Source organism: Schistocerca gregaria, chromosome 3 (genome assembly GCF_023897955.1).
Source record: "Schistocerca gregaria isolate iqSchGreg1 chromosome 3, iqSchGreg1.2, whole genome shotgun sequence".
NCBI classification, from domain to species: domain Eukaryota; kingdom Metazoa; phylum Arthropoda; class Insecta; order Orthoptera; family Acrididae; genus Schistocerca; species Schistocerca gregaria.
In genome coordinates, this window is record NC_064922.1 from 386,111,693 (window position 1) to 386,139,187 (window position 27,495).

General features: G+C 44.3%; 1 protein-coding gene across 1 annotated transcript in view; it reads left to right on the top strand.

The window, feature by feature from the left end:
- The window catches only part of LOC126355381 (probable glutamate receptor), a 71,398-nt gene that overhangs the window by 26,221 nt on the left and 17,682 nt on the right, over positions 1-27,495 (top strand). The window contains exon 2 of the mRNA XM_050005675.1: positions 8,043-8,254. Coding sequence (XP_049861632.1) covers positions 8,043-8,254 — 212 coding nt within the window. The remainder of the gene's footprint in view (positions 1-8,042; positions 8,255-27,495) is intronic.

Below are 27,495 nucleotides of genomic sequence, written 5' to 3' on the forward strand. Positions count from 1 at the left end.
TCCGTTACAGCCATGCGGATAAGACACCTGTCATCTCGACTGCTAGTGATACGAGGCTGTTGGGATCCAGCACGGCGTTTCGTATTACCCTCCTGAACCCACCGATTCCGCATTCTGCTAACAGTCATTGTGTCTCGACCAACGACAGCAGCAGTGTCGCGATACGATAAACCGCAATCGCGATAGGCTACAATCCGACCCTTATCAAAGTCGGAAACGTGGTGGTACGGATGTCTCCTCCTTACACGAGGCATCACAACAACGTTTCTCTAGGCAACGCCGGTCAACTGCTGTTTTTGTATGAGAAATGGGTTGAGCAGTGTCTCTAGTATACCCGTCGATCGTGTCGCGTCGCTCTTTTCAGTTTTGAGTGAACAGTGAGCACGAAAAGATGCCTAGGGAATAACGTTTCCCGCCAAGTATGAGGGCCTGGTTAGAGATTTCGCCTGTGTCATGCAGCCCACATAACAGAACTGTCGAGCATTTCCTTCTTCATGCCATTTCTCGGCCTCACACTGCAAGGGCAATGAAGACGCTCCTGCAGTGTTTCCGATGAGAAGTGTTTGTTCAACCATAGTATAGTCCGTAATTGGCTGCTCCTGAGTCTCATCTCTGCTCACAAGAACCGCTGGCTATGAAGACAAAATTTTTCCACAGACAACGAGCTGCAGACCAGCGCAGATACTGGCCGTAAGCACAGGCGGCTGCTTTCTATGACGAGGATATTGGAAAGTTGATGCAACACTATGGCAAAACTCGGAAGTTGGAGCGGCGACTATGTAGAGAAGTAGATGGAAGGTGTACGTAACTGCTGCAAATAAAACGCTTCTGGTTTTCACTGTGGTTTCCATTTCGCGACCGATCGGAACTTACGTTCTGGACAACCCTCATATTTCTTCCTCACCATATATTGAAGATAGTTTCAGAAAATCCTAGCTAAAATCTTAGCATTATTGTGGGATACGTCACTTTTTAAATATTTTTTTCTTTTAAGTACATTAACCTCTTGTAACTGCGATTCTACAGCTGCAAACAGATATCCGCTTTCTCTTTTTATTTTTAGTCTAACTTGCAATTAACGAGTCGAAGATTATTGAATACTACTAAATTAAAACGCACAGAGAAAGTTCATTTCAGTTCCATAGTGTTAAATTTATTTCAGTAAGATATACGGGACCTGGAGAACTGAGCTTTCAGTCAAATATACCTTCCTCGCATCGCAAAAATTACCAAGCGCTTCCACCACTTGGCGACTAATCAAAAATACATAAAGAAACTTTCAAGCATAAGTTTTTGAATATTACTTTTCCCTTACGGTAAAGTTCACTCAATTATCACAGGGCGAGTTTAGAACTGAAAACGACATTTTATCTCTTTATTCACCATATATCGCACACCACTGCATACGCACAGCTACTTCTAGTAATATATTAACAAAAAGTCTGTTCAACACCAGTTACGGCTTGCTACCACTCTCAGACAACAGACAAGGACGCCGTTAACAATATTAATAGTTATTAACTCTTGCTCAGCTCACTAATTCTCGCCGTAATAATATCAGAGTTCTTTGTGTGAGGTGCTGCGCTTCATTTCATTTCCACACTTCTTAATCGTTGCTTACGCCGGCTACCTCACTTATTGAGTGACTATAGCTTGACAGTGCTTCAAGACTCATGCGTCAACAAATATTTCTATAAATATAAACAAAAATTGTTCAAATAGTCCTGAGCACTATGGGACTTAACTTCTGAGGTCATCAGTCCCCTAGAACTTAGAACTACTTAAACCTAACTAACCTAAGGACATTACACACGTGCATGCCCGAGGCAGGATTCGAACCTGCGACCGTAGCGGTCGCGCGGTTCCAGACTGTAGCGCCTAGAACCGCTCGGCCACTTCGGCCCGCTAAATATATACAAAATCCAGCTGTAAGTGAAATCATAAATACCGTTTCTGTACTAGCGCTAGTACGATTACCACATCGTGATATCCCTCTTATTTTGAATCGTGACAGACTAACACCACTCCCGCGTCTCAAAACATCTGGCTGAAGTTGCAGCCTTAATGATGTTGTTAAGAATAGGTCTCAAGAAGTTGAAGCGTGTCCTCACTCCACGAGACAAAACACAGATGGTTTATATCTGACACGCAACATCGAAACACCATTTACTTATTAGTAGGCTTAACTGAGCGCCATCTCTTATCTTTATCTCGCCTGCCAAATACAATGCACCCGTGAAGTTCCTGTATCCCTGTACTTACATGTGAAAACTAAGTGTCCAACAGACCTGATCGTGTACCATCGTGTGTCTACATCCCCTCCCCTCCCCCTACTCCCCTTCATTCACATCTTGAGGATCATCTCAGGAGTTATGCTTCAAAAGGACTCCTCAACACGTTTTCTGAACACGTATGCGCAGTTAGTCTTGTGCCGACTTTGGCCCGCATGGGACTTGATATTGCCTACAATGAGCTGTCCGGTGTGGTAAAGTCTGGGTTTCATGGTGGCAATTTCATTGGCGCTGCAGATACTGCTGAGCCACGCCCAGTACGGTGACCTCTAAATTGTTCTTCAAGGAACTCACGTAACTAAACAGCCAAGTGCGTTGGAGCTCCATCGTCCTATAACCTCATATGATCCGTGATTCTCTTTTCTTCGTGCAGAAGTATTAGAAGCAGATTCAAACTGTCCAAATAAGAATTTCTATTCATATGCACTTAAGAAATGCCCCGAGCGGGTATCGGGACGAGATCCCTTCACATATCATAACATGAGGGAGGGCCGGCCGTAGTGGCCGAACGGTTCTAGGCGCCACAGTCTGGAACCGCGCGACCGCGACGGTCGCAGGTTCGAATCCTCCCTCGGGCATGGATGTATGTGATTTCCTTAGGTTTAAGTAATTCTAAGTTCTAGGGGACTGATGACCTTAGAAGTTATGTCCCATAGTGCTCAGACCCATTTGAACCAAGAGCCATGAGGGAGGTTCCGTTCCAACTCTTGCACGCAATGGGTATTTTTCTTAGACCAGAAAACCACATTCCTCCTGTGTGAACTATCTTTGAGTTCCGCTGTGTTTGACACTGCCTAAAACATAAACACCTTTCTTGCATTCAAGCAGTCTTGCTCTACGAGTCGCGGCTTTGCCAAAGCGATCTCTAAACACACTCATTATTATCTCTGCCATTATTTGGCCAGTTGTCTGCATTCGTGCACTCACGTCCATAGTACTATTCTGTCCTTAAGAGTGGAACTGTGTCCATTCAAACCAGCCATGACTTCACAACTAGAACAATGCAAAGCTCAAAACGATGCTTTTCGTCAATTTCACAGCAAGGGATGTCAATAAAAGAACTACAGCATTTATTTCTGCGATTGTACAAAATCGAGAGGGGAATGGGACTTCTCCGACTCCCTGTAGATACGGGCTCTGGCGAAAACACATCCGTATTAGGAATATAACATTCTTTATTTTTCATGCTTCACAATTTTTACTTCATCCCATTCGAAATACTCCCCAATACGATCTTTAACGGATCCTCGGGAATTTTCCACTGCTGAAGTCAGTGTTTGAAGTTATCTTCTGGAAGAATGTTCAAGGTCTCGATCGCTTTTTCTTACATGGCTTCAACTGTATTCTATCTTGTCCCTTTCAGCCCCGGTTTCAGTTTTAGCCACAGAAAAAAATAACACGGAACAAGATCAGGTGAATAGGGTGGATGTTCCACCACAGGGATCCCATGCTTAGTCGGAAACGACTTGACAACTAGTGTTCTCTTGTACATGTCCTTCGGCACCATTTTTGAACAAACTTTCCTTGGTTGAAAATGTGCATATAAAATATGCCAAAGTGTTACTTTGTCAATACTTACAGTATCCACGGCGCACAAATACTCAGTCGATGGTCTTTCCGGATTAAATCTCCATTTTCCATTGTCTTCCTCTGTTGTTGATGTTGAGGGTCGCCCTGGACGTGAGTCATCTTCAGTCTTTCCTCGTGCCTGTTACATCCGCTTAAACTACATAAAAACTTCAGTTCGTGAAAGACATTCATTACCGTACACTTCTTTCAACAAAGAATGGGCTTCTGTGCTGGACTTTCCAAGTTTAACTAAAATTTTCAGAATAATCCCTTGCTCTTTCAAAACACTAAACGTTTCCTCGGCGGGCTGCGAATATACGATATGACACAAACGAAGACCACGGTCCGACTGACGGGTAAAATCGTGAACGCGTAGCGGAAATAGAGACTGGAGATCTCACCTGACTCAGCAGTGTAGGGTCTGACCTTGATGGCCGCACTGTTTGTCCGTTAAAAAACAGTTTGGTTATTTTTTCAGCAAACTTCATTTGATAAAGATCCCTTTCATCATCAGAATTCTAGCTGGATAACTCTGAGTCGAAACCCACAGCTCCAGCGAGCCTCGGCCATCTCGGCTGTTCTAGGTAGGAACGTCCTCTATAAAATGCGATTGCCACCACTGTAATCTATACCACTACATAAATACAAGACGTTTAACGTTGTTACCAAAAATCTAGATAAGGTTAGTTAATATTCCTACACGAGACTCTAGTAAACATTCAGACAGACATAAGCTACAATTTTTTTGTAAATGGAAATGATGTTATGTTAGCAAATACCTCGAAAAGTTCTTGACCGATTTACTTCAGATTTTTACTTAATGCTCTAATAGACATTCTGATGTATACTGGCTACATTATATATATATATATATATATACGATAGTCTACTAAACTTCGGATGGACATAGGCTACACACTTTCACACTTTTTAAATAAAAGTTATATATACTGATTTACTTTAAATTTTTAATTTTTCACATGATACTCTAACAAACATTTGGATACTTAAAGGCTACGTATTTTGTAATATGTAAAGACGTAAATTATATTAATATGGAACCGTTATAAGCAAAGATTTTGGGAAAAAGCGTTGAGCAGTGCTGTCCTGTGAAACTAGGCGATTTTGTTTTCTTTCTCACAGATATTCTTTCTCCTTAAGCACAGTTTTAGACAAAAATTTTTGTGATCCTTTGCGCTCGTACATAAAATCTATGCGACATACTGTTATTGGAGCTACTGTCCTCACATAGGGTAGGCAAATTAGACTTTTGGTGGCCAATAAATACGCACAAGTTAGAAATAATTTTAATCGACGTTAGTAATCCCAAATAATAGTTAACTTTATAATTTAGGAGCTCTTTTTACGCAGAATTATATCCTCTACAACTTTCAAGAATGATCCTTGTCATTTGGAGTAGTAGTTTGGAGTATTGGTTTTGAGTAATGGTTTTGAGTAGTGGTTTTGAGTAGCAGTTTGCCGGCCGCCGTGGCCGAATGGTTCTAGACGCTTCAGTCCGGGACCGCGCTGCTGCTACGGTCGCGGGACTCGGGTATGGATGTGTGTGATGTCCTTAGGTTAGTTAGGTTTAAGTAGCTCTAAGTCTAGGGGACTGATGACCTCAGATGTTATGTCCCATATTGCTTAGAGCCATTTGAACCATTTTTTTCAGTAGTGGTTTTCGAGGTACTGACGTTGGAACACGCACATAAGTCACTTTTCTGACGAGTTGTTAAAAACTGCCGATCTTTGACGGTCGATTGTTGTTAAACGGCTGAATTGATTTTAACTTCTAAGTAGATTACTCAACGCTAAATTTTAGGCCCCTTCCTTTTAGTGTATCGGTAACTTTCTGTAACGAAAAACTGAAAAAAATGAGACCCTCAAAAGCTTATCACAAGCCAGAAACTGTCGCAAACTCATTTAACTATTTTTGGGACGCCTAGCGTCGAATAAAATTATTTCCAGCTTGTACGTATTTATTGGCCGGCGCGGCCTTCATTCGGTCTAATTTTTCTGTGCTAACAGACCCATCAGCTGGAGAGGTCTGTCTCAAATTCTTTATATCAATGGTCCCAATCTATATAGCCATTCGTTTTGAGCAAGTTCAGTTCCCAATCAAGGTTTCGTTTGCAGTACCAGTAAAGAAAGCTCAATGTCAGGGAGAGGGGGAATAGGGGGTGGACAGAGGGAAAGGAGGAGGAGGTGGACAGAGAAAGAGGGGAGGAAGTGATGGACAGAGAGGTTAGAGGAGCAGATGGACAAAGAGAAGGGGTACGAGGAGATGAATAGAGAGAGGACTGAGAAGCAGATAAGTACGTACATGCGATTCCCATACACAAAGGGCGACAATTATTGAACTATTTGAAATAAAAAAACGTAAATTAGTTACAAACTATTGCATGTGCACTACTCATTTAACATGTAAACGTCACTACAGATTTAGGTTATGACATATTTGTTATTACTACCATCATTAGCGATAATGTGGCGGAGACGAATAGCGAAATTCTGCTAGATCCGTTGAAGTGTCGGAACATCGATGGCATCGATGACCTCTTGAATGGCTGTTTTCAGCTCAGCAATGATTTTGGGGTTACTGCTGCACACCTTGCCTTAAAGACAGCGCCACAAAAAGGTGTCGCACGCGTTCAGATCTGGAGAATATGGCGGCCAATCGAGGCCCATGCCAGTGGGCTCTGGGTTCCCCAGAGTCAGGATGTGGTCGCCAAAGTTCTTCTCCAGGTCATGAAACACTCTCCTGCGTCGATGGGGTCGAGCTCCGCCTCGCATGAACCAAATCTTGCCGAAATCAAGGTCACTTTGGATAATGGGGAGAAAACCATCTTCCAAAACCTTCACGCACCGTTCGGTAGTCACCATGCCATCAAGGAATTTCGCACCAATTATTCCGTGACTGGACATTGCAAACTTTGTTGAGGGTGAAGAGACTTCTCGATCGGGAAATGCGGATTCTCAGTCTCCCAAACACTCCAGTTTTGCTTATTGACGAACGCATCCAAATGAAAGTGGGCTTCGTCGCTAAACCAAACCATATTCGAATCAAAGTCCTGTTCGTCGATTCTGTGGACAAAAGTGCTGGCAAAACGCAACCGCTCTTTCATAGCCCTGAGTCTTAATAGCTATGGCTGATGGGTTTGAATTTTGTATGGGAAGAGATGCAGGCCTTCAACAACAATTTCTCGCAGTGTCTCCGGGTTGATTCCCACCTGTTGTGCAGCTCGTCTGATCCATTTCCTGGGGCTCAGGGGTTTTGGCCCTTTTTGGTACAAATGGTTCAAATGGCTCTGAGCACTATGGGACTTAACTTCTGACGCCATCAGTCCTCTACAACTTAGAATTACTTAAGCCTCACTAGCCTAAGGACATCACACACATCCATGCCCGAGACAGGATTCGAACCTGCGACCGTAGCGGTCGCACGGTTCCAGACTGTGGTTCCTAGAACCGCTCGACCAATCCGGCCGGCGCCCTTTTTGGACGACCGACGTCATCACGAACACTACCCGTTCTCTCAAACTAGCGAATCAAATTCTTGGTTGTTAGTATACTTGGACGGGTTGTCGTCAGCTTGAACTCGGTCGCAAACTTCCTTTGAACCGCAGTTGGGCTGTTATTGCTCGCATACTGGGCCTTCACAAGAGCTATACGCTCAGGCACGCCGTACCGTGGCATTTTCACGTGCAAATAGCCGACAACAATAAGGCGAGTGGCCATGCGCATACTCGTACCCATCATGTTCTGCAGCCAACAGTACAGTTTGAGCGTCCTAACGGAAACCGTTCAGAAGTTATGACGCTTTCATTGCATACAGTTCGATAATTGTCGCCCAGTGCCCGCTGCTCGTGGTCACGCGCTAGCGTTCTCGCTTCCGGAGCACGGGGGTCCCGGGTTCGATTCCCGGCGGGGTTAGGGATTTTTCCTGCCTCGAGATGAGTGGGTGTTGTTGTGTCGTCTTCATCATCATCATTCATCACCATCACGGTCGGAGGAAGGCAATGGGAGACTACCGACCTTGCCTGGTAAAGCGGTGCGGGTCTCCCGCATCGTTCCCCTGCGCTCTGTAAAGAAGCACGGGACTTCATTTCCATTTTTCCATTCGGCAACTGTGGGCCTCGCTGGTGTTTGTGCTGTATAAAGCCGGCCGGTGGTGTGCTGCAGGTACTCGGTGTACATCCGCGCGCTGCCCTCGCTGTCCACGGACCTGGCGTCGTTCCTGGTGCCGTTCTCTGCGCGGCTGTGGCTGGCGATCGTCGCCACCGTCGTCTGCTCCGCCCTCATCCTGACCGTGAACTGCCGCCTCGGGCACCACCACTGCCGCTGCTCCCTCACGGACGCCTTCATGGACGTCTACGGCATCATCTGCGCACAAGGTACGACGGCCGCCCTTCAAGTTTTCCTAATATTTAATCGTGACGGTATAACTACGTTGTAGGAGAATATTACACCCAAGGATTACCTAACAGTTTTTTTTTTTTTCAAAAATGAAAATGAGTAATCAGAAACGCAAGAATCTTCTTTTATTATGAGGTTGCCAGTTTCGGTCTGTTTTGGACCTTCTTCAGACCTACCACTGAAATATGTACACACAATAGAATTACAGGGATGTAGATGTATTACGGCAGCCGTCTTACTTGCTTGCCAATAGTTGGTAACAACTAATCGCTGTCGCAACTTTCAAATCGGCTCCTGCGGAGTCTGCGCATTGTCATCTTCACACCGCTGCGATGATAAATAAAGGCGTCGGTCAAGCAGTATTTTCACTGGCACTACTGCTGCATTTCTACATGTCGACTTGCATGCCAGCAGGTATCTAGTCGATGTTGCAGCTCTCAGATCCCCTTCTGCTGGATGGCGCATATCGATATGACCACGGCGTCTTGTAAGGGGTCCGTACCCCCTTACTATAACTTTGCACTCGGCACGGGTCGATAGGGCGAACAATCGATTGTGACGTGTTGCGAGATCGAGTGTCGAGTAGCGCCAGAGTGGTTGGCGGTAACGGTGTGTGTATCTGAAGGCCATTGTTGAAATACAGGGTCTTTAACCGAGAAGGGTGTCGCCATCGCCGTGGTTAGACCCGTAAGTAATAGATTAATGCCGGGAAAGTGAAGAAGTATCATTATGAAAGTGATCAGTGACGTTACTAGTGCCGATATTTGGTTTCGCGTCTACCGCGCCGGCCTAACCTTGGATTGCAGTGTTGGATGCAATGATGGATTAGCGTGTGACGATAATGGAAAATGAAGAAATCCTGTGCTGAGATTAGCCGTAATTAGATATGTATGACGAAGGCAGTGGCTGTCTCCTTTTTTTGTGTTTTGAGAAGAATATAACTTCGTAATTAGTAAAGCTGTGTTGGTGTCATTACCAGACATTCTGTATTATAGTATTGAGCAGAACGAACTGGAAAGTAACAACTTCCGTAGCAGTCAATTCCAATTACCAGCCCCTTTAGGTTCACGGTCATGTTAATAATAAATATTGGACTACTATTCGATCAGATCAGGTCGGGATAAAATCGGAGGTGTTACAGTCTCCAAGGAACCATTAGCTTCGCTTAACCGCTGTATTTGCTGCCATACAATTTACCAGTTGCGATAAATCCCCACAGATGGCTAACGAGGTTTTCACAATAGATTATGATAGGTTATCATTTATACATACATAGTCAATCTGTGATATTTAATGGAGTATGCGTGCCCTGTCTGGGGATACGCGGCAAAGCAGCGCCTGGACAAACACCAGAGGCTGCAGAACCGCGCCCTCAGGAGGGCACTGCACCTACCCACGGGATTCCCCACGGACGATCTGCACGCCGCTGCCGAAATCCCACACCTCAAAGAAAGATTCCAGGATCTGGCAAGGGCTTTCTATGACAGCTCTTCCAGATCTGGAAATAACCTTATCCAATCCCTAGGTCGGTATGACATGTCCCGTGACAAGCACAAACGCACCATGACCATCTTCAATGACTAAGTCAAAGAGAAAAATCCCAAAAATCCCCAAATCCTAACACCAATCCTTAATCCTTAAAACACCCAACATCTCGCCAACCTCAGGCAGTTACTACACACCACCAGAACACCAACACAGCACACAGACAGCCAAGACAGTCAAAGACAATCACACACTCACAACACGACTGTGGAGTGAAAGCCAACAGGCTACAAACTCCTCAATATACTTCTCCAAGGAGGGAAAAGTTAAAAGGTGAGAGAGCCTGCTTATCAATTAGCGTTTGCGGAGTCGTAGCGCCTGCTCCGTTCACCATCACCGTCTACCATCATGGTATAATTTCGTCTTTTATTACTTGTTGTTGTTGTTGTGGGCTTCAGTCTGAGACTGGTTTGATGCAGCTCTCCATGCTACTCTATCCTGTGCAAGTTTCTTTGATTACTTCTTCTGGTCAAGTTGTGCCACAAACTTCTCTACTCCCCAATCCTGTTCAATACCTCCTCATTAGTTATGTGATCTACCCATCTAATCTTCAGCATTCTTCTGTAGCACCACATTTCGAAAGCTTCTATTCTCTTCTTGTCCAAACTGTTTATCGTCCATGTTTCACTTCCATACATGCCTACACTCCATACAAATACTTTCAGAAATGGCTTCCTCACATTTTAATCTACACTCGATGTTAACAAATTTCTCTTCTTCTGAAACGCTTTCCTTGCCATTGCCAGTCTACATTTTATATCTTCTCTACTTCGACCATCATCAGTTATTTTGCTCCCCAAATAACATAACTCCTTCACTACTTTAAGTGTCTCATTTCCTAATCTAATTCCCTCAGCATCACCCGACTTAATCCGACTACATTCCATTACCCTCGTTTTGCTTTTGTTGATGTTCATCTTATATCCTCCTTTCAAGACACTGTCCATTCCGTTCAACTGCTCTTCCAAGTCCTTTGCTGTCTCTGACAGAATTACAATGTCATCGGCTAACCTCAAAGTTTTTATTTCTTCTCCATGGATTTTAATACCTACTCCGAATTTTTCTTTTGTTTCCTTTACTGCTTGCTCAATATACAGATTGAATAACATCGGGGAGAGGCTACAACCCTGTCTTACTCCCTTCCCAACAACTGCTTCCCTTTCATGTCCCTCGACTCTTGTAACTGCCATTTGGTTTCTGTACAAATTGTAAATAGCCTTTCGCTCCCTGTATTTTACCCCTGCCACCTTTAGAATTTGAAAGAGAGTATTCCAGTCAACATTGTCAAAAGCTTTCTCTAAGTCTACAAATGCTATAAACGTAGATTTGCCTTTCCTTGTTATGTAAGATGTATTATTACATCCCTCTAATGTACATATTTCAGTGGCACATCTGAAGATGGTCTAAAACAAACAGAAACCGATATCATCATTAAAGAAAGAAGTTTCTTGCGGTTGTGACTGTTCATGTTCATTTTTAAGTAAAATCAACCACTGTTCTTAAAGAGAAATATTCTCAATAATTACTTCTTTTCCAGTCTAAAAAAATATATTTTGTACTGAAGAAATGAAACCCTGCCGGTTTTTGGGCTGTGCAGCGGGCGATGGTGAGGCTGGCGTCTCACCGCTGTTCGGGGCATCTCCACACACGTCTTCGACCTGGACTCTCATTGACTGGAGTAGAATTTTCTCCAGTGATGAGTCCCGTTTCGAACTGAACACCGATGTCCAGCAAAGACGTGTCTGGGGACTCCTCAGGCGGCGGTGGGATATCAACTTGACTATCGCCCGCCATACGGCCCGACAATATGGAGTGATGATCTAGGGTGCCATTTCGTTTCACAGCAAGACCCCTTCAGTTGTCGTCCCGACGCCCTTGCAGCACCCTTACCTCTTACATTTCAGTAATGCAAGCCTGTACCTGGCGAGGGTTTGTACTGCTGGACTTGGTGTTCGTCAAACACTAGCTTGGTCATCAAGGGTGCCGGATCTCTCCCCAATTCTACATCTAGATTTATACTCTGCAAGCCAACCAACGGTGTGTGACGGAGGGCACTTTACGTGCCACTGTCATTACCTCCCTTTCCTGTTCCAGTCGCGTATGGTTCGCGGGAAGAACGACTGTTTCAAAGCCTCTGTGCGCGCTCGAATCTCTCTAATTTTACATTCGTGATCTCCTCAGGAGGTATAAGTAGGGGGAAGCAATATATTCGATACCTCATCCAGAAACGCACCCTCTCGAAACCTGGCGAGCAAGCTACACCGCGATGCAGAGCGCCTCTCTTGCAGAGTCTGCCACTGAGTTTGTTAAACATCTCCGTAACGCTATCACGGTTACCAAATAACCCTGTGACGAAACGCGCCGCTCTTCTTTGGATTTTCTATATCTCCTCCGCCAACCCGATCTGGTACGTATCTCACACTGATGAGCAATACTCAAGTATAGGTCGAACGAGGGTTTTGTAAGCCACCTCCTTTGTTGATGGACTACATTTTCTAAGGACTCTCCCAATGAATCTCAACCTGGCACGCGCCTACCAACAATTAATTGTATATGATCATTCCACTTCAAATCGTTCCGCACGCATACTCCTAGATATTTTACAGAAGTAACTGCTACCAGTGTTTGTCCCGCTATCATATAATCATACAATAAAGGATCCTTCTTTCTATGTATTCGCAATACATTACATTTGTCTGTGTTAAGGGTCAGTTGCCACTCCCTGCACCAAGTGCCTATCCGCTGCAGTTCTGCCTGCATTTAGCTACAATTTTTTAATGCTGCAACTTCTCTGTATACCACAGCATCATCAGCGAAAAGACGCATGGAACTTCCGACACTATCTGCTAGGTCATTAAGCAATGGTCCCATAACACTCCCCTGTGGCACGCCAGAGGTTACTTTAACGTCTGTAGACGTCTCTCCATTGATAACAACATGCTGTGTTCTGTTTCCTAAAAACTCTTCAATCCAGCCACACAGCTGGTCTGATATTCTGTAGGCTCTTACTTTGTTTATCAGGCGACAGTGTGGAACTGCATCGAACGCCTTCCGGAAGTCAAGGAAAATGGCATCTACCTGGGAGCCTGTATCTAATATTTTCTGGGTTTCATGAACAAATAAAGCGAGTTGGGTCTCACACGATCGCTGTTTCCGGAATCCATGTTGATTCCTACAGAGTAGATTCTGGGTTTCCAAAAACGACATGATACGCGAGCAAAAAACATGTTCTAAAATTCTACAACAGATCGACGTCAGAGATATAGGTCTATAGTTTTGCGCATCTGTTCGACGACACTTCTTGATGACTGGGACTACCTGTGCTCTTTTCCAATCATTTGGAACCTTCCGTTCCTCTAGAGACTTGCGGTACACGGCTGTTAGAAGGGGGCAAGTTCTTTCGCGTACTCTGTGTAGAATCGAATTGGTGTCCCGTCAGGTCCAGTGGACTTTCCTCTGTTGAGTGATTCCAGTTGCTTTTCTTTTCCTTGGACACTTATTTCGTTGTCAGCCATTTTTTCGTTTGTGCGAGGATTTAGAGAAGGAACTGCAGTGCGGTCTTACTCTGTGAAACAGCTTAGGAAAAAGGTGTTTAGTATTTCAGCTTTACGCGTGTCATCCTCTGTTGCAATGCCATAATCATGCCGGAGTGTCTGGATATGCTGTTTCAAGCCACTTACTGATTTAACGTAAGACCAGAACTTCCTAGGGTTTTCTGTCAAGTCAATACACAGAATTTTACTTTCGAATTCACTGAACGCTTCACGCATAGCCCTCCTTACGCTAACTTTGACATCGTTTAGCTTCTGTTTGTCTGAGGGGTTTTGGCTGCGTTTAAACTTGCAGCGAAGCTCTCTTTGCTTTCGCAGTAGTTTCCTAACTTTCTTGTTGAGCCACGGTGGGTTTTTACTGTCCCTCACAGTTTTACTCGGCACGTACCTGTCTAAAACGCATTTTATTATTGCCTTAAACTTTTTCCATAAACACTCAACATCGTCAGTGTCGGAACAGAAATTTTCGTTTTGATCTCTTAGGTAGTCTGAAATCTGCCTTCTATTACTCTTGCTAAACAGATAAACCCTCCCTTTTTTTTATATTCCTGTTAACTTCCATATTCAGGAAACATTTGGAACATTTTGGGTAGGGCCCTCAACCATCTCGGAATTTTGATGATCTAATGCGCCAATTGGACAGATTTTTATACGATATCCTTCAGGAGGACTTCCAACAACTCTATCAATCAGTGCCAAGCTGAACGACTACTTGTACAAGGGCCAGAGGTAGTCCAACGTATTATTGACTCGCTCAATTTGTGAAGCTTTTTGTCTTGAATAAAACGTCCAATTTATTCGAAATTGCAGTCATTTCTTGTACGTAAAAACCTCCTTTTCATACTGCAATATATTTTAGTTCTTCCAGGCGCGATTCGCGTTTTACTTTCAGGCGTCTTCGGTATAATCTAGAATGATACAGTTTTGCTTCGACATGTGATGTCTGGAGATTTTTAACATAAATAAATGATTACTTACAGTTCTTCGCGTTTTTGGTTGACAATTGCGATTCCTCTCATCTGGTCACATGCTGGAGGTCGTACTATAACTTCGCTTACGAAACATAAGAGCATTTTTATGTTACCAACTTGTTTATTCACAATTTTCGTATTGTTTACCCTTACTGCTGTGGATCGCTATTAGTCTTCTTTCACTAGTTGTAGATATTTTACCGAAAACTGTGATTTAAAGTTGTAACTACTGTGTGTTCACTTTATGTCTCATCCAGTTTCATTCGTTTACGTACATGTTGCCAGCCTGACGAAGTATATGCAGAAAACTAATGTTTATTCATTTCTGTTCTGTTGATATCTGTGTGGGTGGGTGGATGGGTGCGTAAGAAAAAGAAAGAGTGTACATGTACGATTTTGTGTGTGTGTGTGTGTGTGTGTGTGTGTGTGTGTGTGTGTGTGTGTGTGTGTGTGTGTGTGTGTGCTTGGTAATGCAGGCGAGTTGTAGAAACCTGCCGGCCGGAGTGGCCGTGCGGTTCTAGGCGCTACAGTCTGGAGCCGAGTGACCGCTGCGGTCGCAGGTTCGAATCCTGCTTCGGGCATGGATGCGTGTGATGTCCTTAGGTTAGTTAGGTTTAACTAGTTCTAAGTTCTAGGCGACTGATGACCTAAGAAGTTAAGCCGCATAGTGCTCAGAGCGATTTGAACCTTTTTTTTTATCATTGTAAGAGCGGTCAGAGAGTGGTTGAAAGGTTTGATGTTCAGGTGATTTTAATTCTGGTTTACGTTTGTCATGCGTACTTGGTCATTCAACACAGTTTTTTTCTGCTTTGTTGAGTATCAGTGTAATAGCTGTCAGAGAATGTTTGGTGTGCAGGTGATATGAGTTCTGGTTTACGTTTGTCATGCATACTTGATCATTCAACAGGGTTTTCCTTTCTGCTTTTTTTCTGTATGTGGTAATTTTCTTGCAGTGTTTCAAGGCCTTGATTATTGTTGATTCTAGGTTTTTTCGTGCCTTCTTCTCTAGAGGTTGGTTTGTGATTGTGTTCTTTTAGATGTTCTCTCATGTGCTCTGTGCATCTGACATCGAATGTTCTGCCTGTTTGAAATATCTATCTGCCATCACAAAGTTTACACTATAGTTGACATATACCTGCTTTCTGGTACTTGTCTAGGTCTTCTGTCAGTTTTGGGGTATATTTTTCGATAGAACTGTCTGTTGTGTATGCTATGTTTACGTCCTGTCTTTTGAACATGATGGTGATTTTATGCGTGAGTTGAGTGTGTGTGTGTGTGTGTGTGTGTGTGTGTGTGTGTGTGTGTGTGTGTGTGTGTGTGAATTCCTAAGGGACCAAACAGCTGAGGTCATTCTGTCCCTAGACTTACACACTACTTAAACTAACTTATGCTGAGACCAAAACACACACCCATGTCCGAGGGACGACTCGAACCTCTGGCGGGAGAGGCCGCGCAATCTGTGACATGGCGCCTCTAACCGCGCAGCCACTCCTCGCGGATGTGATTTCATGTGTGAGTTCGTGTTTTTTCTATGTCTTTGTGTACCATCCTGTGTTCTCTCTTTTTTCCTAAATATTCTTTGTAGTAAATGCACTCACCATATCCGTAATTGTGTAGATTTTGTAAAACAGCTCGACAACTTCAGGGTGAAAGACTCAAGATATTCTGCTGAGTTTTGACGTCGTTTTGATATTCACCAGGGCACCTCTAAGAGAGTCACTAGAGCTTATCGGTCAGTAACTTGACGAGAAGAACACCGACTTTTTCAGCCATGTCCTGACATCTACGTTCTTTCTGTGTATTGGAGACTATGAACAAAAGGAAGAAGTCGCAATCCTATGCGCACTCTCGCCTGTGGTCGCGAATTTATCTATGGAGCCCTTCAAGGAGGAAGCCCTGGCGTCATCCAAATGGAAACCCATGTGGTTTGCCGTTATTTGGATGACACGTTCGTCATATGGCACCATGGAAGGGACAAAGTCCTTGACTTCCGTACACATTTGAACTCCATATATCCCAACATCAAATGTAGTATGGACACCGAAGCAGAAGAAAGATTGCAATTCCTGGACGTAACTGTCAAGAGAAGGGCTGATGGCATTCTGTGTCACGTTGTGTATCGGAAAAGAACGCAGACTGACGTATATTTGCATGTAGACAGTTCGCACCATCTTCGCATAGAAATGGGGTACCACAGACATTAGCACGTAGCGCGCGCACTCTTTCAGACGAAGAGAGTCTGCCCCAGGAACTGGAACACCTCAGAACTGTATTCCGGAAAAACGCTCACCTAGAATGGCAGATCAGGCGCGCTCTCCGCCCCACAACAACAGTAAAACCTATGAAAGCGGAAGAAGCCATGAGAGAAGGGGCAGTTAGTGCATTTATACCGTACAGTGGCGCGCTGTAGGGAAAAATCGGGCGCATATTGATGAAGCACCGAGTAAAAACTGCCATTTACGCGCTCAATAAAACACGAGCATTACTGGGAGGCCTCAAAGATGATCTCAGCTTGTGGAAGGCCGCCGTATACAGGATTCGATGTAAATGTGGGAAGATGTATTTTGGACCGACAGTGCGCACCTTCGAAGATCGTTGCCGAGAACACAAGAGGCACCCTCAACTGATGTATCCCAACAAGTCAGTGGTCGCTTAGCACTGTTTGTCCAAGAATCACGCCACTGAATACGAATGCAGCTGGATCTTGGCCCAGACTTCCAAATACTGGGACAGCGTCGTTGGACGTTATTCTCACCAGGGACGATTTCATCGACTGAGACTGCGGCTATAATATTAGTAAGACTTGGGGAGGAGCAGTGAATTTAATTAAGAAGACCCTCAGCAAACAAAACAACCTTGCAACCAGAGCGGACTGAGAACTTAGATCAACGCAATCACAGACACCGACGGTAGCATTTCCGCGACTACAGACGAGCTGTCGCGGACGCAGACAGCGAACGGAGCGGCTCGCGAGGGCAAGGCACATAAGTGGGCCACGCGCCCTCAGGAGCTCATTTCGTCAGCGCACCCGACGACGGCGACATTTCTTATCACCGAAATAATTGTGCCCGTTGGACACTACGAATCGGCAGTACACCCGTGAACTGTTCGACCTACAAATACTCCAGGATGAACTGAACAATCATATCATTTTGTTTCCTACATCTGCAACTACATCAATATCCTGCAAGCTACCTGACAGTGGTTGGCAGAGGTTACTCCTTGTCCACTGACTGAACCCCGCTTCCCTGTTCCACTCGTGAAAGGCGCATAGGAAGGGTGATTACCGGTCTACTTCTGTACCAGCTCTAATTTCTGGGATTTTCTCGTCGTGGTCATTTCGCTAGATGTATGTGGGAGGAAGTAATACGAGGCGTGTTTTTAAGTAAGTACCGTTTTGCCACACCGCGGTCACAGCGCTGCGGTCGACGTTCTGCGCATGCGCACTGGGTACCTACATATGTTGTCTAGGCACTGACGCCATTACAGTCTGATTCTTCCTTGTTTACGTTGTGTACTGAGTGTTGGAGATGCCTCCGATAATCGTGAGTCCCGTCGACTGTAAAGTACAGGCTGTTATAAGATTTCTTAGTGCTAAAGCCCTAAAAGCGATCGATATTCATTGCGAGATGTGTGCAGTTTACGGAGAAAACATTATGGGTGATGGAATGGTAAGAAGGATCCTTTATTGTATGATTATATGATAGCGGAACAAACACTGGTAGCAGTTGCTTCTGTAAAATATCTGGGAGTATGCGTGTGGAATGATTTGAAGTGGAATGATCATATACAATTAATTGTTGGTAAGGCGGGTACCAGGTTGAGATTCATTGGGAGAGTCCTTAGAAAATGTAGTCCATCAACAAAGGAGTTGGCTTACAAAGCACTGGTTCGACCTATACTTGAGTATTGCTCATCAGTGTGGGATCCATACCAGATCGGGTTGACGGAGGAGATAGAGAAGATCCAAAGAAGAGCGGCGCGTTTCGTAACAGGGTTATTTGGAAACTGTGATAGCGCTACGGAGATGTTTAGCAAACTCAAGTGGCAGACTCTGCGAGAAAGGCGCTCTGCATCGCGGTGTAGCTTGCTCGCCAGGTTTCGAGAGGGTGCATTTCTGTATGAGGTATCGAATATATTGCATCTCCCTACTTATACCTCCTGAGGAGATCACGAATGTAAAATTAGAGAGATTCGAGCTCGCACGGAGGCTTTCCGGCAGTCGTTCTTCCCGCGAAACGTACGCGACTGGAACAGGAAAGGGAGGTAATGACAGTGGCTCGTAAAGTGCCCTCCGCCACACATCGTTGGGTGGCTTGCGGAGTATAAATGTAGATGTAGATGTAGATGTAGAAATGAGTGAGATCATTTAAAGATGGGCGCACAAATGTGATGCGGAGTCGGCGTCCTTCGGCCGTTAATGAAAGTTTGGTGCACGAAGTGGACAATAAGGTGAGAGAAAACAGACGGGTGATGCAACATGGGTGGCCTACATCACATCAGAATCAAAGCAACAGTCCATGGAATGGCAGCATTTAGATTCACCTAGAAAAGTGAAGTTTAAGCAAATAATTTCTGCCCGGAAAATCATGTGCGCAGTTTTTTGGGACAGAAAAGGAGTATTGCTTGTGGAATTTCTGCCTCTTAATGAGACAATCAATGCAGCAGCTTACTGCAAGACATTGCACAATCTGCGCCGTTCAATTCAGAACAAAAGACGTGGCAATTTGAGTAAGGGCATCGTTTTGCTGCAAGACAATGCCCGTCCACATGTGGCGAATCAGACCAAAGATCTCATCACATCTTTTCGATAGGAAACTCTAGATCATCCTCCGTACAGCCCTGATCTTGCGCCCAGTGACTACCATCTGTTCCTGCCCCTGAAGAAACACCTGGGTGGTCACCGTCTTCAAGACGATGACGAAGCCAAAACAGTGCTGATGCAGTGGTTAACAAGTCAGGCGGCAGACTTCTGTGAGGAGGGGATTGAAAAACTGGTACAACGTTATGACAGGTTCCTCAAAAAATGGTTCAGATGGCTCTGAGCACTATGGGACTTAACTTCTGAGGTCATCAGTCCCCCAGAACTTAGAACTACTTGAACCTAACTAACCTAAGGACATCACATACATCCATGCCCGAGGCAGGGTTCGAACCTGCGAGCGCAGCGGTCGCACGGCTCCAGACTGTAGCGCCTAGAACCGCTCGGCCACTACGGCCGGCAGGTGCCTCGATATTGACGGAAATTATGTAGAAAAGTAGATTATGCTATAGGCTTTCATGTAAAAATAAAATTATTGAGATATCTTTGCAAATATTTTTTTTAATTTCAAAACGGTACTTACTTAAAAAGCACGCCTCGTATGTTGACGGACTCTTCCCAGGAAGTACTTCCTCGTAATTTCAATAGTAAACCTCTGCACTATCCTTAATGCCCCTTTTGTAGCGTCTGCCACTGGAGTTTATTGAGCATCTCTATAACACTCTCGGCCGACCAAACGACCCCGTGACAAAAGGTGCCGCTCTTCTTTGGATTTTCTATGTCTTCTACCTGTCCTACCTGGTAATTTTCTCCGATTGATGGACAAGTCTCAAGAGTCGGTCAAACAATCGTCTTGTAAGCACTTCTTTCGCGAATGAGTTACGTTTCCTTAACATTCTTCCTACGAACATCTAGTCACTCTAGATAGTAAGTGCTAGATATTTTACGATAGATACAATTTCCAGCAAATTGTCAACAACAACGTAGTTGTACAGGAGTAGATTTCTTTTCCTGTGTACACACAATTTGTTACGTTTACTTTCGTTCAGTGTCAACTGCCAGAGCCTGCATCATTCATCAGTCATCTGCAGGTAATTCTGCAAATTCATACTGTCTTCTGGCGTTGCTACTTTCTTCTACATTTACATCTATATGGATACTCTGCAAATGACATTTAAGTGCCTGGCAGACGGTTCATCGAACCACCTTCACAGTTCTCTATTATACCAATCTCGTACAGCGCGCGGAAAGAATTAACACCTATATTTTTCCGTACGAGCTCTGATTTCCCTTATCTTATCGTGGTGATCGTTCCTCCCTATGTAAGTCGGTTCAACAAAATATTTTCGCATTCGGAGGAGAAAGTTGGTGATTGGAATTTCGTGAGAAGATTCCGTCGCAACGAAAAACGCCTTTCTTTTAATCATGTCCATCCCAAATCCTGTATCATTTCTGTGGCAAAACGTGCTGCCTATCTTTGAACTTTCTCGATATGCTCCGTCAGTCCTATCTAGTAAGGATCCCACACCGCGCAGCACTATTCTAAAAGAGGACGAACATGCGTAGTGTAGGCAGTTTCCTTAGTAGGTGTGTTACATTTTCTAAGTGTCCTGCCAATAAAACGCAGTCTTTGGTTAGCCTTCCTCACAACATTTTCTATGTGTTCCCTCCAATTTAAGTTGTTCGCAATTGTAATACCTAGGTATTTCGTTGAATATACGGCTTTTAGATTAGACTGATTTATTCTGTAACCGAAGTTTAACGAGTTCGTTTTAGCACTTTCTTATAGACAACCGCATCGTCTGTGAACAGTCTTAAAGAGCTTTCGACACTTTCTACTAGATTATTTGCATTCACTTCTAACATTCATGGTGGTGTCTGTTTGTTCTATATCGTGTCTCCCTGCCACTTCCGCGCAACGACGCTCTGAGTGTGCTTTTTAGGGAATTGACTAGTTTGAACCTGGGACCTGTTGCTAGTAAGGAGACGCCAGACCACACATGACATGTAGAATTCAGAAGAGTTCAGTGAGACTACCGATGATATAACCAAATACTTAATGATCTCAGCATCAGCTCCACTGCACTCCCTGTAAAAGAATCTTAATACTAACTTCTTGCAATTTTTCGTCGATTTCTTTATGGACTTCTAACATGAGTTGAGGCGATTCCCTCTTTTGTGCATACCATTCTAATTCTTCATCCTCTTTATCTCACATCATTCTTAATTGTTTGTTTATAACTGGTATTTCTTCTAATTTTAGCTTTTGCTCAAAGAGAAGTGCGACATTCCCGAATGTTACGCTACCTTTCCCCATATCTCTTATCGCTCGTCTGTCATTTAAAAAATCTGCACCTATAATCAAATCTACAGTTAGTTTAGGTATAATCACGAAGTTGGCTTCGATCTTTTGACCTTGGCACGAAAGAGTTAACATTGTTCGTCTCGTAACTTCCGCAGCATTGTTTCTAACAGGACCTCTTACTTTAATCTTACGTGTTTCCAGAACTGGCAATTCCTCGTTGGCATTACACTGCATGAATAAATTTTCTGAGATCGCAGTCAGTTCACTTCCGCTATCAATTACTATATTGACTGGGATATGCCTTACCATGGCCTTCACAATTGGTTGAATTTGAAAGGGTTGGTTCTGTTCTTCTTCCTCTTGCATCAACGAATCCTCCACTGAATCATACATGAGGAATTTCCCTTGTGAATTCGAACTTTCTGTGGGATAAGCTTCGACTGCTACTTCTCTCTCTTTTATTTTCTCTTCTCTATTTCTTCCTTCATTTACGCTTTCTTCTACATCCTCTACTTTTTCCTCATCCTCGTCTATCTTCTCCTTCTTCGTCGCTACTTCCACATAATCGCATCTAAATGCTCTAATTATCGCTTCATAACTTCCTTCATTATACACTCCTGGAAATTGAAATAAGAACACCGTGAATTCATTGTCCCAGGAAGGGGAAACTTTATTGACACATCCTGGGGTCAGATACATCACATGATCACACTGACAGAACCACAGGCACATAGACACAGGCAACAGAGCATGCACAATGTCGGCACTACTACAGTGTATATCCACCTTTCGCAACGATGCAGGCTGCTATTCTCCCATGGAGACGATCGTAGAGATGCTGGATGTAGTCCTGTGGAACGGCTTGCCATGCCATTTCCACCTGGCGCCTCAGTTGGACCAGCGTTCGTGCTGGACGTGCAGACCGCGTGAGACGACGCTTCATCCAGTCCCAAACATGCTCAATGGGGGACAGATCCGGAGATCTTGCTGGCCAGGGTAGTTGACTTACACCTCCTAGAGCACGTTGGGTGGCACGGGATACATGCGGACGTGTATTGTCCTGTTGGAACAACAAGTTCCCTTGCCGGTCTAGGAATGGTAGAACGATGGGTTCGATGACGGTTTGGATGTACCGTGCACTATTCAGTGTCCCCTCGACGATCACCAGAGGTGTACGGCCAGTGTAGGAGATCGCTCCCCACACCATGATGCCGGGTGTTGGCCCTGTGTGCCTCGGTCGTATGCAGTCCTGATTGTGGCGCTCACCTGCACGGCGCCAAACACGCATACGACCATCGTTGGCACCAAGGCAGAAGCGACTCTCATCCCTGAAGACGACACGTCTCCATTCGTCCCTCCATTCACGCCTGTCGCGACACCACTGGAGGTGGGCTGCACGATGTTGGGGCGTGAGCGGAAGACGGCCTAATGGTGTGCGGGACCGTAGCCTAGCTTCATGGAGACGGTTGCGAATGGTCCTCGCCGATACCACAGGAGCAACAGTGTCCCTAATTTGCTGGGAAGTGGCGGTGCGGTCCCCTACGGCACTGCGTAGGATCCTACGGTCTTGGCGTACATCCGTGCGTCGCTGCGGTCCGGTCCCAGGTCGACGGGCATGTGCACCTTCCGCCGACCACTGGCGACAACATCGATGTACTGTGGAGACCTCACGCCCCACGTGTTGAGCAATTTGGCCGTACGTCCACCCGGCCTCCCGCATGCCCACTATACGCCCTCGCTCAAAGTCCGTCAACTGCACATACGGTTCACGTCCACGCTGTCGCGGCATGCTACCAGTGTTAAAGACTGCGATGGAGCTACGTATGCCACGGCAAACTGGCTGACACTGACGGCGGCGGTGCACAAATGCTGCGCAGCTAGCGCCATTCGACGGCCAACACCGCGGTTCATGGTGTGTCCGCTGTGCCGTGCGTGTGATCATTGCTTGTACAGCCCTCTCGCAGTGTCCGGAGCAAGTATGGTGGGTCTGACACACCGGTGTCAATGTGTTCTGTTTTCCATTTCCAGGAGTGTATATTTTGGGTTGTGTGCCCACTCGTAACTTATTTTCAACTTCTGTCGGCTGCGCATTAGCCTCATTGAATTCGCTTTCCCTGGTTTCCATCTCAAATAGCTCTGCAATATTCATTACTTCGTCCTTTCCTCCTACATTTGTTGTGCATGCCTCTGGTAATTCATCTCCCTCGTCAGTATTCTCCCAATTAATTTCATCCCAATACAATATTGTTATTTTCTTGTCTTCGTTTTCATCTGGTCCCTGCGGATTTGTTTCTTCCTTCGTCTCTTCTCGTGATAAGATTTTTACTTCTCTGTTCAAGGTGCTGCAATTGTCCTGGGTTGGTGCATCATTCTCTTTGGCATGGGCACTTAGCTGTCAATTCGAACGTTTATCAGGGTTTGGTGGTCTTACCTCCACCTCTTCTATCTGTATTCTTTTTTCTTGTTCAACTTGTTGATAGTGGTTTCTTTGCTGATGATTTGTCGGTCTATTGGTTCTCCAGTACCCGTTCCGGTTGTCGTTATTCCCTCTGTAATAGTTGTTGCCATTCCTGGGTGAATTATAGTTATTGCCATATTCTCTTCTATATCCATAACTGGTTCTTTGTTGAAATCTATTGTCGTTTCTTGGCGCGAAGTTATCACGTGGTTCGTAATTATTGTTTCTTCGTACTGTGTCTTGTGGATTCCACTGTTTTTTGCTTTCGTTTTCACGTGCGCTTCGTCTTTTTCTTCCGTCATCTTCCGAAAATATGAACTCTAGTTCCCTTAGAATACATTTAAATGTTTCGACGTCATTGTCTCCACCACCTACTAATGATTGCTGGTATTTCAATGATAGCTTCATCGCGCATAATTTAATCAACTCTCCGTCACTGTATGGTACACCTAAGCATTGATTTTTGTTTGCCATTACTTCGAAAAATTTCACGGGACTCTTCTCGCCTGAATTTTCAAAATATGGGTTCTGCAATAATTCGTACTTCACTCTGTTCTGTGCTTCGCTGGACCAATATCGTGAGAGAAACTTTTCTCTGAAATCTTCGTACGACCGGCATGTCGCTGCAACATTCTGCATGGTTTCTGCGACTTTTCCTGACATGTGTGCACATATAAAGTCTAATTTGTGTGCTAGTGTCCAGTGTTCTGGTAATCCTACTCGTAATTCATCAATAAAAGTTCGTGGATGTAATGAGTTTCCTTCTCGAAACTGTTGAAATTTTCTGACTGTGAGGAAATGATCGTTGTCGTGCTTCGTTATAGTTCCATATGAAATTCGCGATTCTTCGCCACTTTTGTTTCTGATCATTTCTCCCGTCGTTCCTTCCGGTTGTGGTAGATCCATTGGATATTGCCCACTGTAACTTTCCCCTACCCTTGCGTAGTATCGTTGGAGTGGTACGCAACAATTTTCTTCCATCGGTTGTGAACGTGTAGCTGAATGCATTGCACTGTACTCTTCGCGACCTGGCTTTCCATTGTAACGAATTGTTTGGGTATCTTCTCTGGCTAACCTTGCTGCTTCCTTGCACGATCCAAACTGTCTTGAAACATACATTTGTGGTTCCGCATGTGTTTGTGATGACGTTTGTTCATCAAGAATTTCGAAACGTGTTTGTTGCTGTGCAAGCTGTCTGATTTCACTTATGTTACTTTCCGCCTGTGATTGGAATCGCAAATGCGTAATATCTTCGTTAATTGTTTGTTTTTCCGGTGCTGTTACACATACGAATGTGGTTGCAGACTCTGTGCTTGTTGGATCCTGTTCACTACGCTCTTCAATGGTTTGCAACAACTCTGTTCGCAATTTCTGAAATTGTCGCTTCGTTTGCGCTTCTATTTTGACTATGCGGTTATCATATCTTTCTCACCGCTGCTTTTGTGATACGTTTGTGTAACACACTGTTTTCAACCATTTCACGCGCTGTACCTGCTGCTTTTCTAGTAATTACGTTTATCTGTTTCTCTAGTTTCTTGACTTCTCCGTGGGTGTTGTTACGTAATGTTTTGATCTCGTCCTGAATGTCATTACGCAATGTTTGTACGTCCGCTTGTACCTTGTCAATGTCTGTTCTCAATTGATTGTGACCTGTTATTAAATATCCTATCACTTCTCGAGATTCTTTTGCCTCGTCTTCAATATGACTTAGGTGTAACTGAATTTTTTTGTTTTGTTCTTTAATCTCACGCATTTGTCTCGTGGTTTCTGCATTCTGAATTTGAATTTGGTTCGCTATGTCTTTATTTTGCCTTGTCATGGCATGTAATAATTCTGTCAGATTGGTGGGTCCTATTGTGTTTTCTTCCGACGTCCTACGCTCTGTGTTTTCGCCCAAGTGTTGGTTCGCAAGCGATTGCATTGAACTGTGCTGTGACACGTTTCTGCTCGCATTCCTTCTACTCTGTGGTGAGGGAACTCTGATTACTTGTACTATGGGTTCTACGTATTCAAGACGCCAGTTAGAATCCTCATCGACTGTCTCACTACTTTCCGGCTCCTCTGTCGTATGCTGACCTAGGTTTTCTGTGCCTTGGCGTACATTATCCTCGTTATGGTGCGTTATCTGTCCTATTTCTCGCGATACTGCATCGTCTGTTGTACTGTCCTCTATTCTCTGTCCATTTTCATGCTGGGTCTCTACCTCAATTCGGTCAAGGTCTCTATCTGCCATTGCTAATCTTTCCGAATCCCTTATTTTCTGTTTTAAAAGCAATTCAAGCGCCCTACTTCGCGTCAACATGCGCTCATACGATCTCACGCGTTTCATAATTTTTTTGTTCACACGACTTGACAAACAATTCACTTACTTGTTGGGTCAGAACCAACTTGTCAACGATGTATCCGCCACCTGTGCGCTTGCATTGGAGAGAAAACTTAATTCTAACAATATTAAAATTCATTAGTTAATTATGCTATTGTCTCTGCTAGAATGTCTCTAGTGAATAATTTCTTACTATCTATGTATAACTTTAGAAAAAAAAATTTCAACAAGATATTTAGATATTTTTCTGACCTAGTTAGGTATGTGGTCGACCTTCAACATGGTATTTTACCATCCTGGCAGGGTCGCCATTTTCTAACATTCATGGTGGTGTCTGTTTGTTCTATATCGTGTCTCCCTACCACTTTCACGCAACGACGCTCTGAGCATGCTTTTTACGGAATTGACCAGTTTGAACCTGGGACCTGTTGCTGGTAAGGAGACGCCAGACCACACATGACATGTAGAATTCAGAAGAGTTCAGTGAGACTAGCGATGATATAACCAAATACTTAATGATCTCAGCGTCAGCTCCACTGCACTCCCTGTAAAAGAATCTTAATACTAGATTTAGTGGAAGGGGTTCAAGGCTTTCCTATTTTTAGTTAGCTGGTAAAATAACGTCGAAAAAGCAGTTAAGTTTACCATTGGAAATTTTATTCTATTCACAAAACATTGTTTATAAATTGCACTATTGATAAAAGGAAGTGTTTTAATACAGGATGGTAAAAACCAACTGCGTTCAACAAAAATGTGAACGAATATTCCCTGAATGGGTTTCCAAGTTCTACAATGGATCGAAGGATGGCCTATGCCATATCACATCTATAATCTAGGTTTAAATTAAGTTTCACAAAAAAGAAAACTATCAAAATGGTCTACAGTGACCCTCAATTATCTTTAATTACTTATCTAACTTGTCGTAAATTACAGTGGCTGATGTGGCTTCTCAATAACTATATAACAGAAAAATCATCGCGTTTCAGACCTTTACTTCAAGTGGCAAATGTGAACACCATGAGCTTTAATTGACGATCGACACTAGTATTACGCAAAAAGGGGGTGTAACAGATGAGACTTCTGCAGTTTTGAGTGAAACCTTATGCGCTCAAAAATGCGGCATCGCGTGCGTTCATTATCTTGTCGGTGTTTAGGCAGCGTCAGGGCGGCGGCGGGCAGCACAGCTCCGCTCACCTTGCCATCTCGGAAGCAACTCTTCTCCTCACTTCTCCTTACTACCATTTACCGAAATTGGTTAAAAAAACTATCTGGCTGTGTTTTCATCTGACCAATCAGGGTCTCAA